The sequence below is a fragment of the Seriola aureovittata genome, chromosome 5 (genome assembly GCF_021018895.1).
Source record: "Seriola aureovittata isolate HTS-2021-v1 ecotype China chromosome 5, ASM2101889v1, whole genome shotgun sequence".
In the NCBI taxonomy this organism is placed as follows: Eukaryota; Metazoa; Chordata; class Actinopteri; order Carangiformes; family Carangidae; genus Seriola; species Seriola aureovittata.
Window position 1 is genome coordinate 6,347,955 of NC_079368.1, and position 17,567 is coordinate 6,365,521.

Consider the following 17,567-nt stretch of genomic DNA (forward strand, 5'->3'; position numbering starts at 1 on the left):
TCAAGGCAGAGCAGCATCTCTCCCATCGTCCCTTTTTCTGTACATTCTTCAGAGTATAAAAAGTGACTTAAAGCTGCTGGATACCCTGAGGGACATACAGAGCACAGTGTAGAGCATCACTGCTAAAAGCGGCATTTGGAAAGGGTTCAAATGACAACTCCACTCTTCTTCGGTAGCGTTCTGGATCAACAGCCGTAACTGAGCAAAAGCAAAGAGAACGACAACCAAAACAACAGAAGTGACACTGAAATGGATCCATCTATGGCTTAAGTGTGACTTGGACACATGTTGACCCCTCTTCTCCTTCAGCATTGCCAAAGCAGGTGCTTTCTAGCTGTGGAATGTGGAACGCTGAGTTGAAAAGGTCACGCCACGATGCCGGCCTGTTCTGAAGTATTCCCGCTATCTCAGTCTTACGGGGGGTCACAGTCTTTGACCCATTTTGGGATACATTTGGAGAGGACATGCTCTCAAGTTGTGGACATGCATTTCATCCCATTCACATAATCCAAGTCAACAGATTCCAACAGGCAACTTTTGCCCTGTTTTTGATCCATCAATCCCCACTTGGAGTACAGCCTTCAAACTTATCAAAACCAAGGGATGGAAAGAACAAAGAGTGCGTGAGGGAGAAAAACGCCTTCTCTTTTTGGCAGAGGCTCCTCAAGTTATCGGGTGGCACTCATCCAGGGGGGGGCAACTGTTAACATATTATTATCAGAGCAAGGTGGAGAGCAGAATGTTTTTGTCTGCCAGACAGGGGTTTGGTAACTCCACCCCTCTCAGCCCAGCGGAGTATAGCGGCACTGATGAGAAGTTGACCTTATTCAATCAGATTTTCTTTCCTCCACTTTCTTACTTTCTTTTTGGATAGCTGTCTTCCTTTCTTGTGCATCTGAGCGCTGCCAAGCTCGGCGGGGAAAAGAGCGTTGTGATGGTGTAGGCTGCCTGTGGATGCGCTTCAAACACAGGGAACACATCCAATAATGTATGCACATCATGCCCTGGTACGTACACACCCACACAGACACAGTAACACACTCGCAAGAGCTAACAAAAGCACATTCCTGCGGTATCTGTGCAAGTGAAAGACAAAAGGGTTTAATGCCATGTCTCTCACACAACTGGCAACTACAGCTCAGGCAATAAATCCTGACCCAGGCTCATTCAGAGCCTCACAGGCGATGATCAGTGACAAACTTTCAATACTTCCCTGCTCATCCCATGATCACAGCAGTCATTCTATAGGTGGTACGGACACATCTGAGCCCATGAATGTGTCAAGGAACTCATAAGTCATCGCACTGCTTTACTGCAAGGGAGCCCCCCAATACACACACACACACACACACACACACACACACACACACACACACACAGGACCAACACTGACTGCTGGTCATGACTATTTACAGCATGAAATGGTCACTTAGTGGTGTAAGTACAGTCCTTACTGTATCTGATATCATGCAGTAGCCTGTGCAAAGGCATGTACAGCACGCACACACACACACACACACACACACACACACACACACACACACTATCCTCCTGAAGGACATCGATTAATCTGAGAATCACTCCTCTCATATATTAAAACCTTGTAGGGGGGAAAAATGGACAATGAGTGAGAATAAAAAATAGAGAAGCATGCAACAAAACCCAAGCAATAAGGATTCAATTAGGAGGAGGGGAAAGACGAGAAGTCAGACAGGCTGAAGATACGGTGAGAGGAGAGACAGGAGACCGGCAGGAGCAGCAACACTAACCTGTTTCACTTCAGCAGGCATGGTCCAAAATCCCCCCTTCGTTCCCGAAAAAATAAAAACCTCCCGGGGATATGTGTGACAACTATTTCCACCTCTCTTAAAAGTTCTCCTTTCCCTCCTCTCCTCCTCTCGTCTCCTCACGCTTTCCTCGTCTATTTACGTTGAGTTTTCCCTCTGTGAGCGCAGAGGTAGCAGCTCAGACGCAAGCAGCCATCCCCTACTCAGCTGTGTCGAGCTGCACGGAGTTTGCGAGAGAAATACAGGAAGTGTGGCGCTGAGCCTTTCAAAATTAAATCTCGAAGACCACACATATCGCTAGCTTTAATGATGTATACAAAATAAGGGTTAAATTTTAAACGCCCAGGGGAAAAAAGCATTTACTATTCAGGTTGTATGTTGAATCTACGTTGTTACAAGAAATGGTGCAAAGAGATATTGAGGTTATTGTTGTTTTCCAAGTCCCCAATCCAAAACAATTGTCCCACAAGCTAACCTAGCAAAACAAGATACACGTTAATGTACTTAAACATCATATAGTAGCCGCTGTAGTGGTTAACAGTACATGTAAGTAATACACTAAAGGGTTTGTTACAGCTTACAAATTTAATATGTCCGTTAAATGCTGACAGTCATACAGTTAGAGAGATTTTCTTAGGCATTGCTATTGCATTATTAACTTTTATAACATTGGGAGTGTATCCGGATTGTTCTCCTAAGACAGTGACATAATGCACCTTCTATTGGCCGTATTGGAGGTCACAAGTGATACACACATTCATGATAAAGTAGTAGTTGTGTATTAATATTTAAGGATTACAGGATAGCAGTTGTTTCAAACAAATATGTGTTTTGCTGTGACTTGACAAGAGGCATGTCCTCTAGAAAACAGTAGCTATAAGAATTTGGATTCATGACCAAACGCAGTACAGCTGAAAATTTACAGCAGAAAGCTTGCATTTTTTCCCATGAAAGCATAATGATTGACACGAGTTCCTTTTTTATGGGAATAGTAGGCTAAGGCTTTTATTTTGAAAGTAAAATCACTTTACATCCAGTGTAATTGTGGCTATCACAAGCAAGTTCGACACAGCTGAAAAAGGGACCCTGCTTTCTCCTTTGCAGAGATGCTCTATGGATGTATGGAATGGAGAGAGATGGGGGGGGCAGATGCCGTTGCCCCTACACAATCACCCCTCTCTAACATAAGCAGGAATCCAAGAAAAGGAATGGAGCTGAACTGAACTGCGCACACAGACAGACAGACAAACAGACACACACACACACAAACACACACACACACACACACACACACACACACACACACACACACACACTCTCTCTCTCAACAAAAAAGTTAGCTAGGGAGAGAACAAAAACCTCCAGGGCTGAGAGAAAGGGGGGAAAGAGGAGGTGTGTTAACAGAGAGGAGGGTTCCCAGACAGGCAGCAGGAACTGTGTAGCAGCTCTCTCTCCTCCTCCTCCTCCCCTCTCTCTCTTTCTCTCTCTCTCTCTCTCTCTCTCACACACACACACTCTCTCTCGCTCTCAAACTCTCTCTCTCTCTCTCACACACACACACACACACACACACTCTCCCTCTCTCTCTCTCTCCCTCTCATTGGGTCTATGTCTCTCGCTCTATCTCTGGCATCTTAGTGGGGTGGGACTAGCTCCCTCTATGCACTCCAGCTGCGTCTGTCTGTCAACCCGTCAACCCCTCCTCCTTGTTGGCATAGACAGAGAGAGAGACACAAAAAAGAGGAGGAAGGCATGGGGGGACAGGGGCTCACATACAAAACAAAAGTTGCCCCTCCTGAAGCGAAGGCACCCCATACTCTGCAAATTTTTACACCCAATACACACACATGCACACACAGCTCCTTTTCTCCAGCTCTTTGTCCCAGTCCTCTCACTGCACTTGATATAAGGGAGGGGTGGGACGTACGTGAAAGAATTCACTTTCAAATATCTATGACTGTGACCAAGACTGAATAGGAATGTTAATCTAATAAAGTAGATGGAGGCTTAACTAAGGACAACTTTGAGCGAAGCCTGAACAGACAGGAGAGAGAAAAAGGATGACTGAACTAAAAACAGAAAACAGAGAAAGGAGAAATCCCAAACGGAGGGGAAATGGCTGAGGTTTTGCATTCCACAAGCTTGGCAGTGCTATTTCGTCTCCCTGAATGTTACTGCTCCATTTGTTCTTAATGAAAGACCTGGCCCGCCATGCACCATTACATTTAGATCTATTTACTTTCAACAATATGATTAAGAATTCATCCAACCAACATTACCCTCAAAAAGTGGTTTAAAAAAAAATCTCGTAACTTCAGCTGTGGTGCATTCCTTTCTCTTGTGTGATTTGCAATATCACTTTCCATTTATGCCATTTAAGCGTTGAGTGAGTTTCATAACCTTGTTTAAAAATCCATTAAGTGCTCTGGAATACTCATAGGAGCAAAGGAGAAAAGAAGCATTACTCTTCAATTTTATCTATAAATCACGATAATTGTGATTTGCATGTGTCCAATTTATAGTTTAATGTTTTGTTTATTGTTTTACGAAACATTTGCAAAAATTCAATGCTAACACAAAACTATAAGTCTAGGCTAGCGGCTCTGTGATCCTATACTTAGGCATGGTGGTGCTTTGAGCATCTGCATGATAACAAACTTTCTGATGTCCACCTACTTGGTTTAGAATGCTAACCTGCGAACATTCGCTAATTAGCAGTAAATACAAAACAAAAATGAGTTGGATGGGAATGTAATTAATTTTGCATGTATTTGGTAGTAAATCAAAGTCTTGGCTGGTCAAAAATAAAATTTTTGACATGATGATACGCTAGTCTGGGCATCACTGAAGGGTTTACAATCAATACTGAGGTGAGCATGAATAGCTACCAAATTTCATGCAATCCATCCAATACTTGTATGACATTTAAAACACAGACTGTATATACAGATGAACGTGGCCTCTGCTACTCCGCTGTCCCCATCTTGGCAGTGCCTGACTCCCACTATAACTCTCGACTAAACCAAAAGGGTGGGGCATGTGTGGAGCTGAGACTTAGTTGAATGCCAGTTTGTGGCAAGGATACGCTCATCCACCTGTCACTCAAAGCGACACACCGCCAATTATGCATAACTTAAAGCCTTGATCAAATTTATAAAATTATAAAGAAATTCACCCCGGTACAGTTGTCATGAAGGGGGAAATTAGCTGTAGAGACCAAAACCATTTTTTGCACGAGGCTGTATACATGTTTATTTAAGTGGCCATTTGAGGGGCTGCCATTTTTGGCACTTCTTCAGCCCCAGAGGTTGCCACTTGATTTAAAAATCAAGGAATCACCAAAGTCTGTAGAATTCATGCTCTGGGAACCCATGATAAATGTATGCACCAGATTTCATGGCAATCCATTTCCAATCCAACAGTTTTCATGACATAGTACAAAACCCCAAAAATGTCTAATGGTCAAATCTAAAGTCAAGGAGAAACAAATGACCCATAAATGTCTGAACCAAATTTCATGGCAGTCCATAGTTTGTGATATATTTCAGTGTAGACCAAAGCTGGAGATAAATGGGGACATTTCCATTCCTAGAACCACTTTGCTAGCATGACTTAAAAATGCTATTGCTCTTTTCGTACACGGACAGGTACAACATACTGCTGTATGGGATTACCAATAAGCATTCAAGCAAATGTAGGAAATTGATAACTAGGGTCAAATTTGAAAAGACGGGTTGGGGCAAATTAAATATCTAAAAAAAAGTAGAGTATATTCAACATTTCATTTCAACTCAATTCCTGGAACGACTTCATCATCACAGGTTGGTGATACATACTGTTTCCAGGAATGCCTGCTACTGTCAGACAAAAGCTCTATTCTCTAGAGTCTAGCCAACCCATGCCCAGACCTTGTACAATAAATGTACATGGTGTATGAATAATCCAGGAGTTGTAATCAAAGCTCCTGAAGTCATCGGTACTCTGTCAGGACGTATGGTGTGAAACAGATGGTAGAAAGGTTAATGTGCAGCAATAAGGCGCACTTTGACAGCCAGACACCTCCAATGAAGCTGCATCTGTTAAAAGCATGTTTTTGCCTCAGTTCAGGATGCCAGATGCAGAGAAACAGAGGAGCAAAAGCAGATACGGAAAGTAGATAGAAAAAGAACCAACTTGAAAATATATATGGTGTTTCATTACAAAAAGTAGTGTTTTCATAATCTTTGGTTTCAAAGGAAACTTTAATGACATCTAATTCTGGAAAGTACTTCAAAAGCTTTTCTACTCTGCCAAGAATACATTTCTCGGGAAATACTACCTTGCCTTGAAACTTGAACAAAGTAATTTCAACTAAATATCTCACTATAAAGCAGGTCTGCAAAAAATTTATTTAAAGATAACACTGACTTTGCTGCTCTGAATTCTTTACAGCAGTCACTGGACAGTGTAGAGACCTGATGACAAAAATAATGTATGAGTGAGAGTGCACAGGGCCAAGATGATTTGCTCTACTACAGGCTGATTTCTGTTTATTCTAACAATGGCATGGCTTGCAAAAAAGCCCTTATCTAATGACTTTTACTATCATGTTTTATTTTCCCCTTGAAAAATGGCTACTCAGCGATGCAGGGGATTAGAGTCCAATCTATTGTGGGGTTTTGTATTGCAAAAAGGCAATTTTCCCTTCATTTAGGAAAATAAAGCTCTATTTAAATGACATCACTTCAGATCAAAGGTCCATCTATTTTCTGTTATGTCCCATTACTGTAACTGCACAGCAACAGATTTGAAATACAACTGTAACAGGATTAGGCTTTTCCTACTTTTCCATCTTGTCGTGTGTAATTGGGACACTGACTGAGGCACAAACAACAGAATTTGAACCGGTTTGAGGCTGACATGCAGCAAATCGTCAACTTTTACACACAAATTTTCCCATCACCTTCACTTTAGATTAACATATCCTTTGGATTCGTAATGGAGTCTCTCGATTGGTTGTTCAAGGGTATGTGTAAAAATTAAAATACAAATTAAAGTAGTTGTTCCATGGCCTGATAGCTTCCTTCCTGCTGAATTTCATGAGAAACTCCTCTTAGATTCTTGTTGGTCCAGCTAACTGTCAAAGTATAAATTGCCTATTAGAGGTAAAAATCCATTTCTCATATACCTCGTTTTCATAGCGGGGCATGTAAGAAATGGCCTGCAGTCCACAGCTTCTTGGTGGGTTTCAACTGGCTTCTTACATCAGCTGCATTTGAAATTATAATTCATCTAACGAATGCTTAAATTTGTTTTTTTTCCACACATGGAATGTGTGCTCGGTATATTTGCCCTTATTCAGCACAGAATGATGGGCTTGAATGAGGCCCTCGGAGAAAGAGGACTGTCAGGAGTGGTGTCCATCTTTTCACACATTCCTGCACTATCACCATCATCCATTACAAAACAAGAATCACTCTCAGACACTTGGTGTGAGGCAGATCACATACCAGGCCCAACCTCTTTCCACTTCACCCTTTTCAAACAGGGCAACATGCAAAGAAGGCCCCACAGTCTTGTTTCAGCTTAAGACAATTTGCATGATTTTTAGACCATAAGTGTGTGTGTGAACAAATCTGTGACACAAAACAGCAAAGGTTTGCAGATTCCAGACTCTGTCATGTCCAGTCCTTTCACAGTCTGTCCAGCTACGTAGTGTGTCTCAACCTGAGGCAGTGCCAGGACTCATATAGTCAGTCAGTCAGAGTGCAAAGTCAATAGATACTGTGCATGTGTGGTTCTGACTTTATTACTATAATCTGATGGTGTACCAGCTGTAGACTGCTGTTGCCAAGGATTCACATGCTGATAACCACAATGATGCGCACGGGTGGAAAAGTGACGGTTTACTAGCAAGAGGCTTGCTTCTGTTAGCATTAAGTATAATTGAGATTTTATGCTAATTCCAGGTAAACTGCCCACCTGAGAGTTACGGCGTCCCTTTCTGAGTTAATTCATCTACTGTGTAGTTTGTGGGTCTTGAGGGGATTATTCTGTATTTCTGTGCTTCATTTGTCTGCTTTAGCTGTGTTTTTAAATCCAGGTTGAGTCACTTCTCAGGAATAGTTAATGAAACAACATGAACAACATGAAGCAAAGTCCATTTGTATTTTTTAATTAACATTAGATCCCAAAACCAGTTAACATGATTGCATGTTTTTGTCGAGCAGCAATAAAGTCAATAAAAAACACAGTTTTGCGCTTTAGACCGTGGAGGGCCGGGCTGAAACTCTTTGATTTGATTTACTTGGCAATACACTGGAAAATTCACATTGTAGTAACCTTTATTAAAGAACGCACTGGGGTGAAATTGAAAAAGAAATGTTTAGCTCTAAGTCCCTTTTTGCCATTAAGCCATTTGTAGTCTTAAGGAATGCTCTATCCAATAAAGTGCAAATGTACTCCTGCAAACCTCCCAAAACAAGGCTCGGTGCGGCTTCTGGTCCTCATTTGATGACTGTTTACATGCTTGTAAGTCATGTCGTAAAAATGTCGCACCAGTATGTTAAACTCATGAGGATAATTAAATCAAGGCTTTGAAGAACACCTCTAGCCTTACTACAAAGATCTAAAACTGTTTTCAATTTAGTTTTTTTTTTTTCAGCTGAACAGGGTCAGCGTCCAGCCTTGTTTGGTTATCCTGCTGGACACTGGGAGGGGTGAGGTCACATTCCTCCGGTGGCATTGGTGTCCTGTGAAGGAGAGGGGCTTTATTTTAAACACATGGCCTATACATGTTTAGTCTCTGAACTTAACGGCCGAGTCCAACAGCCTGTTTATACAACCATGGTCATCTTCAAGTACATACGTAGATTTCCATGCTCTCTCGAAACTTTCAGGCTGAGGCAGTGCCCTTCAAAGATATTTAGCCTGTCTGTTCACCTATGCGAGTACACAGAGAGGATGTGTGGTAAAGGGAATGGGAGCAGTTCTCAGATACCCCTCTCAGTGCTTTTAGTGAACGTAATGGTTTAATGGATTGTGATCAAATGGCAGGGAGGTGCACCAGGACAGGCATTACCAATGTTGGGGGCTGATTTGAAGGATGAAGGTTTGAGCCGCCTCAGGGGAATATAAATAGCACCACAGCACAAAAGGTTTTTCCACTGCTTTTCCCGTCAAACCTCCCTCTCTCTCTCTCTCCCTGTTCATCTGAATGAGAGGGAATATGCACAGCCCCAGCCTTGAGTAAAAACTCCTGTCCTTCCATGTCAGCCCTCGTACTGAGCCGGGGCACAAAAAGGACTTGCCCCCTTCCTTGAGCGGTAAGCAGTGTGATTCATGGGCCATCGACTCAAACTTGACTCCTAATGTTGAAAAAGGGATGAATAAAAGATTATCCGGAACATAAATAGAACACGCACTCTGCATTTTTACTTGTGGCTGAACAATTTAGGGGGAAGAAGTCTTCGCTACCCAAATGTATATTACATTTATTAGATTTGTAAATGGATCACATTGCCTCTTGAATCTTTTAGACCACTGGCACCCTTTCATCATGATTAAAATGTCATGGCAACCATTCTAATAGTTGCTGAGATATCAGCATCTTGCAGATTGGGAAGCACTGCTTTAGACTGTAAAGGAGGAATTGCACCTTCAACACTGAGATTGCTGGACAATATGCCCCTCCACCTTAACTACAGCTCTGCTGCTCTATTTGTCTCATTTGCATCCGTCTCTAAAGATTATTTAAAAACACAAGTGGTAACATTTACAGCTGAAGATGTTGTCACATCCAGTTTACCAAGTAACCTTTAAACTGTGGTGAGACATGATTAGGTGTTCCATATGGAAACATGGAAAGCAGACAGCAACATTATTAGAATTTAAATGTGACTTTTCTGCAGGCTGCACACACGAAACTAGAAAATGAGACGAAATAAGTGTAGGAGGACCACGGGAACAGTGTGGTATACAAAAATAAATAAAAGAGGCACTTTCACACAAATGTAATTAGGGTGTTTATGGGAGGCGAGAAGGTTCTTGATGGCACAGTGAGGGAAGAGGACAGGGGACAACAGAGGAAGGGAGGGGGTAAACTAAGGCTCATTGTTAGGCAGGTGATTTACGAGGGCACAGGAGCTCCCGGGCTCTGCCAGTGGAAGGATAGATCTTCTGTCGCTATTGCATCCTCAGCCCTTTGTATCCATTGTGCCTAGACAGGGCTGGGGGGCTGTGGGGATGAAAGTGGGTGGAGGGCGGCTGAAGCGATTGTTGGTTGAGTACTGTGGTGCCATTGCAGGGCTGGGGCCTGTACATCTTCACCACAGACAGAAGCACAGATCAAAGGCTGCACTGTTCCCTCTCTCTAAAGCTCACAAGCCTTTGAAAACTTCCCAAAACATTTTCACAAGGGATGGTATGCCTCTGCTAGACGCCTGTTGAATATAACATCTGAATACCAAACACCAACATTTTATGAAATCCACAGTGTGAGAAATTATCCTGAGTCTCCTTTTCAATGAAGCTGGGTGATTGTATGCGCCACGAGATGGAATCTATGCATGTGCTTGGCAACGGCCGCAGGTAAATAGATTAGGCGTCTGGTGTATATGAAATGAGGTCACCTTCTCCCTTAACTCCAGACAGACGTGGTTGTCTGAGTGCTGTCTACCTTTCTCCACACATTGAACTGTCACCATGAACCACTTGACCTTTCAGAGCCTTGGCGATAACACCCCTTCAGGCAAAAATCAATTACCATGGGGAAAATGAAGAAACGGTATGATCTTAGCATGTAAGCGGTCACATGTTGGGGCTGTCGATGAATGCGGATTGCGAGGCACCTCAATCCATGTCACTGAATCTCTGCTGATAATTTCATCAAGAAAGCTAATGGAGTGTCCAAAAGCATTGTTCCGCTTTTTCTTCTAAGGACAGTGCAGCATAAACACTCTAATTCTCCAATTAATAAAGTTATATTGAAGTGAAAAAGGATCAGAATTCAATTAGTAAGGTCTTATAAAGTAGGCCAATACTGTGTAAAAGAACCTCACCCACACTCATTGTTCCAATACAATGGTCAAAGAGATCTACCTTGTTAACATCATGCAACAACAAAAACCATGAAATAATATTTGAAACACAATATCCTTTAATCCTATTCAGTTCATGTGCTCTCTAGCTGAGCGGGTTGATCTGTGTTAATATCAGAAAGTGATTTATTTATTAAGGACTATTATTTCATCAAAGAAAAAAACATAAAATTCCTGAAAAGTTTGAACCATACTCTCAAATTTTCTTTTTGGTTCAACAAGGCCGAGAGTCTACAGACACGCCAGCAGTTCTGTGAAGCTGTACCTTGGCACAGTGGTACTTTGAGCTAAATGCTAATATCAGCATGCTAAAATGCTCACAGTGAAAATGTTGCCATGCATGACATTTGGAAGGTAACGTTTGCATGCCCAGTACATTTCTTGGTCACAACTGTTTAAAGGAACCTTATCAAAAACGTTTCTATGTCATGGGTGGTGTAAGCTACAGAAAATTAATATTAGCTGATTAATCACTATCATATTTTTAAAACTCATCAAATATCAATATTGATATCAGCTTAAAAATCCTGTATCACTTGGGCTACAGTATCAAAGTCATGGATCATCAGTCACTGGACTTCATAACCTGGGAACGGTGCAGATATGGACATGGAAATCTATCCAATGGTTGTCAAGATATTTCACTAAAACACAAAAATGTCAGCCTTGTGGTAGTGCTAAAGGAAAAGTCAAGGGATCATGAAAGTCTCTAGGTTTCATCCTCTGGGGACCATGAATATGTGGACCAAATAACATGGCAATCCTTCTGATAGTTGTTGACCTATTTCAGTCCGGATCAATGCTGCCACAGAGCCATACTGCTACAGTGGCTAAAACTCCTCCATATTATGCAAAATTTTTATGTTCACATGAACATTAGCCAGAAGATTTGTCACCAACTCAACATCTAGCAAGGCCACAAATCTCCTTGACTTTAAATTTGAGGAGGAAATGACTGCTATATTTCCACATAACACTGTCAAACCATCACTGTATGATTTATTTGAGTCATTTGGCTGCTGTCCAGCACCGTGCCTCGCTCTACATCCAGGCTGCACTGGATAGCAGAGCCTGCTGTGTTAAGACCAACAAGCTGGGCTTTGGCGGCGTCGAGCATCTCAGTGCACTGTTTGAAGTGAGTGATCATACAGAGCTGTGCTGATGTGTGTGAAGTAACCTGCACCAATCTCAAATGATGGAGGCAGATAAAAGTGTTAGCTGCCCACTGATGATTATACCCAAGCTGTTCCAAGGTGAGCACTGTGCAGCAGAGCGCTATCTAGATCAGTAGCTTATCGCTCTCATCAGGTGCCTACTTGCAGCTGATTTCTTGGTCTTCTTTCTCATTTGTGACCCCAATTTTAAACAATGGCTGCCCTCACCGAGTCTCTGCCCTGGGGTTGTGAATCTCAACCTTAAGTTACTGATCCACGCTCTATTTTAATCCATCATGCAACCTGGGGACTGTGGGTGAATGTGTTGCGGGGAAACTAAGCAAAGAGGAGATCAACCTGATGCATCCCTCAACGCTCTTACCACCTCATTATGTGAATGGAGTGAACGGTACAGCACACACACACGCTTATCTGTGAGTCTGATTTGTGAGTGATAGTGTTAGAAAGCAGGTTAATTCATTGCCTGCCCAGTAAATCATTGACTACTTTATGAAAAGTGGAGGGTTTTTCTCTCTCTTAAACATACACACATAAACATGTGAAGGCGGTTGATTACCGGACCCTGTTGTTGGTGAGGGGATGTCAGGTTCACTTTACTGTACCATACTTTTCCTGCATCCTCTTCATTTTCTCTTCATGAAGCCACATTGACCCTTTAAAAATGAACACTGACACCGGCTGTTAACAAAATGTGACTGCAGGCAAATACAACCGCAAGGCAAATGTAGGCAAAGCAGTTCCATCTCTTTAGGTCTTGCTCTATCAATAACACATGAGATTGCCTCCTTTACAGTGCTTAAACATGATGTGTCTAAGTGCTAAAGGTGCTTCATCACCAAATTGCGCTTTCATATTCTTGTTAGTAAAACATGTGTACAGTCTGACAAGGTTTCTTTAAAGAAGTGATCATACCCAAGAGTAAAAATGAGAATATCAGCACAACAGAAACACATGCATCAGTCAGCCCCTCAAAGGCTGAAAATAATCCCAATAATAAGATGTTATGTTGCCTGACCTTGGGAGTTGCTAACAGAGGAAGCATTAACTGTAACATTTTCCCTCAGCGTCCAACAGTTTGAAGTGTGTAAATCAATGGGTTGTTGTGACTGCTGACATTTTTAGGGGATTACAGCTGTCTCATTTCTACATCTTACATTTCCTGCTCCTGCAGAGTCAGCCAGCATTGACAGGAGCCCTGGCCAGGACTCTAATATCCCCCAGACACTGGCCAGTGCTGGGCGAAAGGCCACATCCAATCAGCAGCACCACAAGACAATATCAAAGACCAGTGGGCGAAAGGAGATGGGATTGGATGGCAAGCAGTGGCGAAGAAGGAGGGAGGTGAAGGAAGACGGAATGAGAGGTTGAATCTCATCAGCTCCCTTTTAAAGATGAGTCACCACAGAGCAGATTATTGCACAACATCCAGGACAGTGGATTCAGACAATGTGAACAAGCGTCCCAAATCACAGAGAAATTGAACAGAGAGATTATTGAGTTCCACCAGTGATGAAAAGCAATGACCGTGAGCAAACATGACGATGGGATGGGCTTGCTCAGATGGAAGGAGGAAGCAGGAGAGGCAAGTGTCACTTTAGACAGGGAAACAGGGAGGCAGACGCATGGTAGGTCAAGTTGGCGGTTGGAAAGAGAAAAACAAGGGGTGGTTGGCCAGCATGCCGGCATCATTTACCTGCATCACCACCTGCTGCCATGCTAGCGGTTGGGTGGTAGTGGGGTTGGGAGGGAGGTTGGCACGCTCTAGCTGCAGGGTGACGTTGCGACGCTCCTCCTCGAGGGCTCTGGTCAGCTGCTCAAAACGTGCCTCCTGCTCTTTCACTGAGGCCAGGATGCTGGCGGCCGAGCGAACGTCATAGTCCTCCATGTCCAGTGTTGGTCGCAGTTGTACAGATCTTCCAAGTCGGGAAGGGAGGGAAGAGAAGGGGGAGGAGCAGGGGGCACCAGGTCATTAAAGACACCCAGACCCAACAAGCTGGGTGAGTGGCATCAACAGGCTGACGCATGCCTCAAATTCAAAGTCAAATACAAGACTTATTTATTGGCCGAGATAGGACATCGACGATTTGGCATACAGCACAAGCTTTAAATGATCATCATGAACAAAAGACCAACATGAAACATTAAAATGGAACAATTAAAATGGCTGTCTGGATGACTGCGGAGGCAGCGTCATAGTATGCAGAGTCTATCTGTTACAATCAAATCTGTTTAATTTAGACTGGTTTCTTGGGCCAATTCCCTGAAGGGACAAGCTAAAATTCTTCCCACAAAGGATGACTGCAAGCCCAGCATAGCAAAGACAATAACCAGAATGCTTTGCTGGGTGCTAATTATGACTTTGCTTTCAGAAGTTTGAGGCTGTCTTGTAATCAAGACAATCATGGCACCACAGATAAAACTCTATACAGCTTCCTTAGAACATCAGCATTGCAAAATGAAAACATGATCCACCAATTCCAAGTACAACAGAGGGAATGAAACAGCACGGTGCACAGTCACAAAATACAAAGATTCTTGTTTCTTCACATCCAAAAGGGGGAAATAAATGATTGCATCCCTACAAATGAACAATCACAGCCGGCATGGAGGAATGGCACTGTCATTGGATATAGTCATGCACAGAGCCATAATGCATTCTGACACACAAGTACTTTTGCGGGCACAAATCCAACACATGCAAGCTTCCCACAGCCGCCCATACATACACCAAGGTCTGGTATCACAAACACATATTGTCTATCATAAACAATCATGATGTCTGCAGGTGCAAAGCACAGTGCGCATCACTCTCACACACACCCTGATATCCATAACTGATGGTGGCATGATATCGAGAGGGTTGACGGCACAATAACAAATGGGATTGGAAATACCAATCGACTGCAATACACACCGAGTAGATAACCAGGCTGAGAGGTGTTAGAAAACAGACATCCCCCACTCTAACAGAAGCAGAGGGGTGAGACAGCGAGTAGCGAACAGAGAGCTGGGGGAGAAGGGGAAGAAAAACAAAGGGAAGACAAAAAGAGAAAAAGACAGAGGTTAAACGAGAAATGAAAAGCAACTAACAGTATATGGTCCTTCTGCCTGAGTTGTATTTGACTTCATCAACCAAAATCTTATGAAAAGGTACAAAAAGTAAAAGCAAAAATTGGCACAGTATCATTCATGTACATTTTGAAATAAATCTCCATAATGTTTTTTCATTGTTTTTATAAATCTTTATTTCTCAAGGTGGGGTCTATTTTCTAGGCTGGATCATCACTCCAGCATAGTGGAAAGCTATCCCAGGGCCCCAGACCCCAAGAATCCCAAAAATCTCAAGTTTGCTGCGTGTCAGTTGAGTATGGGTCATTCGATTAATCATATTAGTAGAGATGAATGTAGATTTTGGACGATTCTGCAAAACTCTAATCACAATATCTGTGCGTGGCAACCACAGCATGGTTAAGGTTTAGAAAAGTGGTCCGTTTTTTACCTGGTCACTGCAAAGAAACTAGCGCTATGGTTAAAGTTAAGCAACTAAAACACTTGGTTAAGGTGAGGAACCAGGTATGGTTATGATTAAAGAAAAGCAAACATGCATTAATGTAATACAACCTCCACAGTCTCCAGCATGAAAGTTGGCTACACTACATCCACCACCCTGACCAACATGCTCACTTTTTGCCTCTCTGTATAAAGGGCACACTACTTCCTGCATTGGCACTGAAAAAAATAGGACACAGGGCCAGACTAGGGATGCCACAATCAGGTGTTTTTGCTGCCGGTACTGATACCGATCATCTACCAGTGAGATTGGCTGAAGCCGATCCCAATCATTTTTGGTATGCATTGCAGATGCCATATGTGATATCAGTCTCACACACTTTGTAAAAGTTCCACACGGCTGACGTGTTGTTTTGTTTTGGCAGTCTGTCGCACGCTAGAACATTGAACAAGGTGGGAGGCGGGACTACACTACACAGCATACAGTGCTTCTCTCAGCCACAGACACTGGAGTATTAACCACAGGTGATCGGTTTTAAGGTGATCCGTAACTAGAATCAATAATTCCGATCTACCGATCAAATATTTTTTAATGAAAATCACCCAATCATGATTTGCCTGGGCCAGACTGTACTGTTATATATGCAGTTAAAACATTTGTAAATTTGTTTATGTGTAAAAGGCAGGATACTGCACAACGAAGCTGGGGGTGGGGGGTCGGCAGGGGCCCACAGTTGATTTTTGCCCCAGAGCCCCAAAGCAGGCAAATCAGGCCATGTTGAGTTTAGACACCATTTCAACTTTTTGTAAGAGACACTTTTCTCATGTATAGCACAAACTGTCCTTTGGTATGTGGATGTGACTTAATGTTGTGGCCTTGGACTGGACTGTTAAAGAGAGAGAAGTTTGTCAAGACATTTGTCAAGCGATCAGCTGAAGAAAAATCACAACAGTGCAGCAGCCAACATGTCATTGCGGGATCAACACAGGAGCATCACATAATAACACTGCTGTCAGATGAATCCTTGTGTCCAAAATGTCTCAGATACTGAGATTAGAAATTAGGGCTTTAAAAACAGAGTAATTATTTAGGCAGCAGAAGGTTAAACGAGAAGGTACCTTACAAAAACCAAGACATGGCTCTGACTCAAGAGGCACATTATATCAAAGTATTCTGGGTATTACTTTGCTGATCTCGCCATTGAAAAAGACAAGGAATGAGGACGGGTGGTTTGACTCAGGATGATCAATGCAGATGCAACAATTAGAATCTCAAACAGGTCGAATTACAGAAACAGTGTGTGTGTGCGCATAAACAGGGTTCATTCTTCACTATAGGACCTGGTGAGTTGTGAGGCTCTTATTCCCTTTGAAGTGCACAATCCCTCTTTGATGTTTGTTGCGTGCTGATCATTTATTTATCTGGAGTGGAGTCTCGTCTGACACGACTCTTCCTTCACTCTTCTTCACAAAGCAATACACCTCCAGGAGCCTGTGTTTTCAAAGTTAAACTCCACATCCATGTGAATGAAAGAAAAAAGTACCTTTTGTTTCTTTCCCCTTATATGGGAACAAGGTCTCTTATAGCTTAGCCATTTTTTATTATTATTTTCAGCTCTACCATTTTGAAACGCTGCTCTCACTACTGGCGAGTTTACAGTCATCAGCTGGTAATTCAGTTTCAAAATGGAAACCGTGCTGGGTAATGACTCCTCGCAAAAATAGCATCCTTGTCTATTTTCAAGGCTCCACTACTTGAGATAACTGACAGCAATAGGGTGTTATAAGCCATGTTGATTGGACATACTTGATGACGGACTCCAATGATTCACACTCCTAGAGGGTTGGGGGGCAACGTAGCCATTGCTTCCTGAGTCATAAAGGGAATAATATGGCAGGCATGTCAACCACGCCCCACAGCTTATCATTAAACACCAACTTCTGGGCCTACTTAAAATAGCCCAGAATGCACAGGGAGGGGCATCTGAAGAATTCCCCTCTGCCACCATGACAGCCTT

General features: G+C 42.7%; 1 protein-coding gene across 6 annotated transcripts in view; it reads right to left on the reverse strand.

Moving 5' to 3' along the window:
- arvcfb (ARVCF delta catenin family member b) overlaps nucleotides 1-17,567 on the reverse strand; it is a 222,974-nt gene that overhangs the window by 112,678 nt on the left and 92,729 nt on the right. For all 6 annotated transcript variants that reach the window (XM_056375564.1, XM_056375562.1, XM_056375561.1 and 3 more), the window contains exons 4-5: nucleotides 14,954-15,046; nucleotides 13,733-13,952 (exon numbers count right to left, since the gene is read on the reverse strand). In XM_056375564.1, the coding sequence (XP_056231539.1) occupies nucleotides 13,733-13,924 (192 nt within the window). In that variant the 5' untranslated portion in view covers nucleotides 13,925-13,952; nucleotides 14,954-15,046. The remainder of the gene's footprint in view (nucleotides 1-13,732; nucleotides 13,953-14,953; nucleotides 15,047-17,567) is intronic.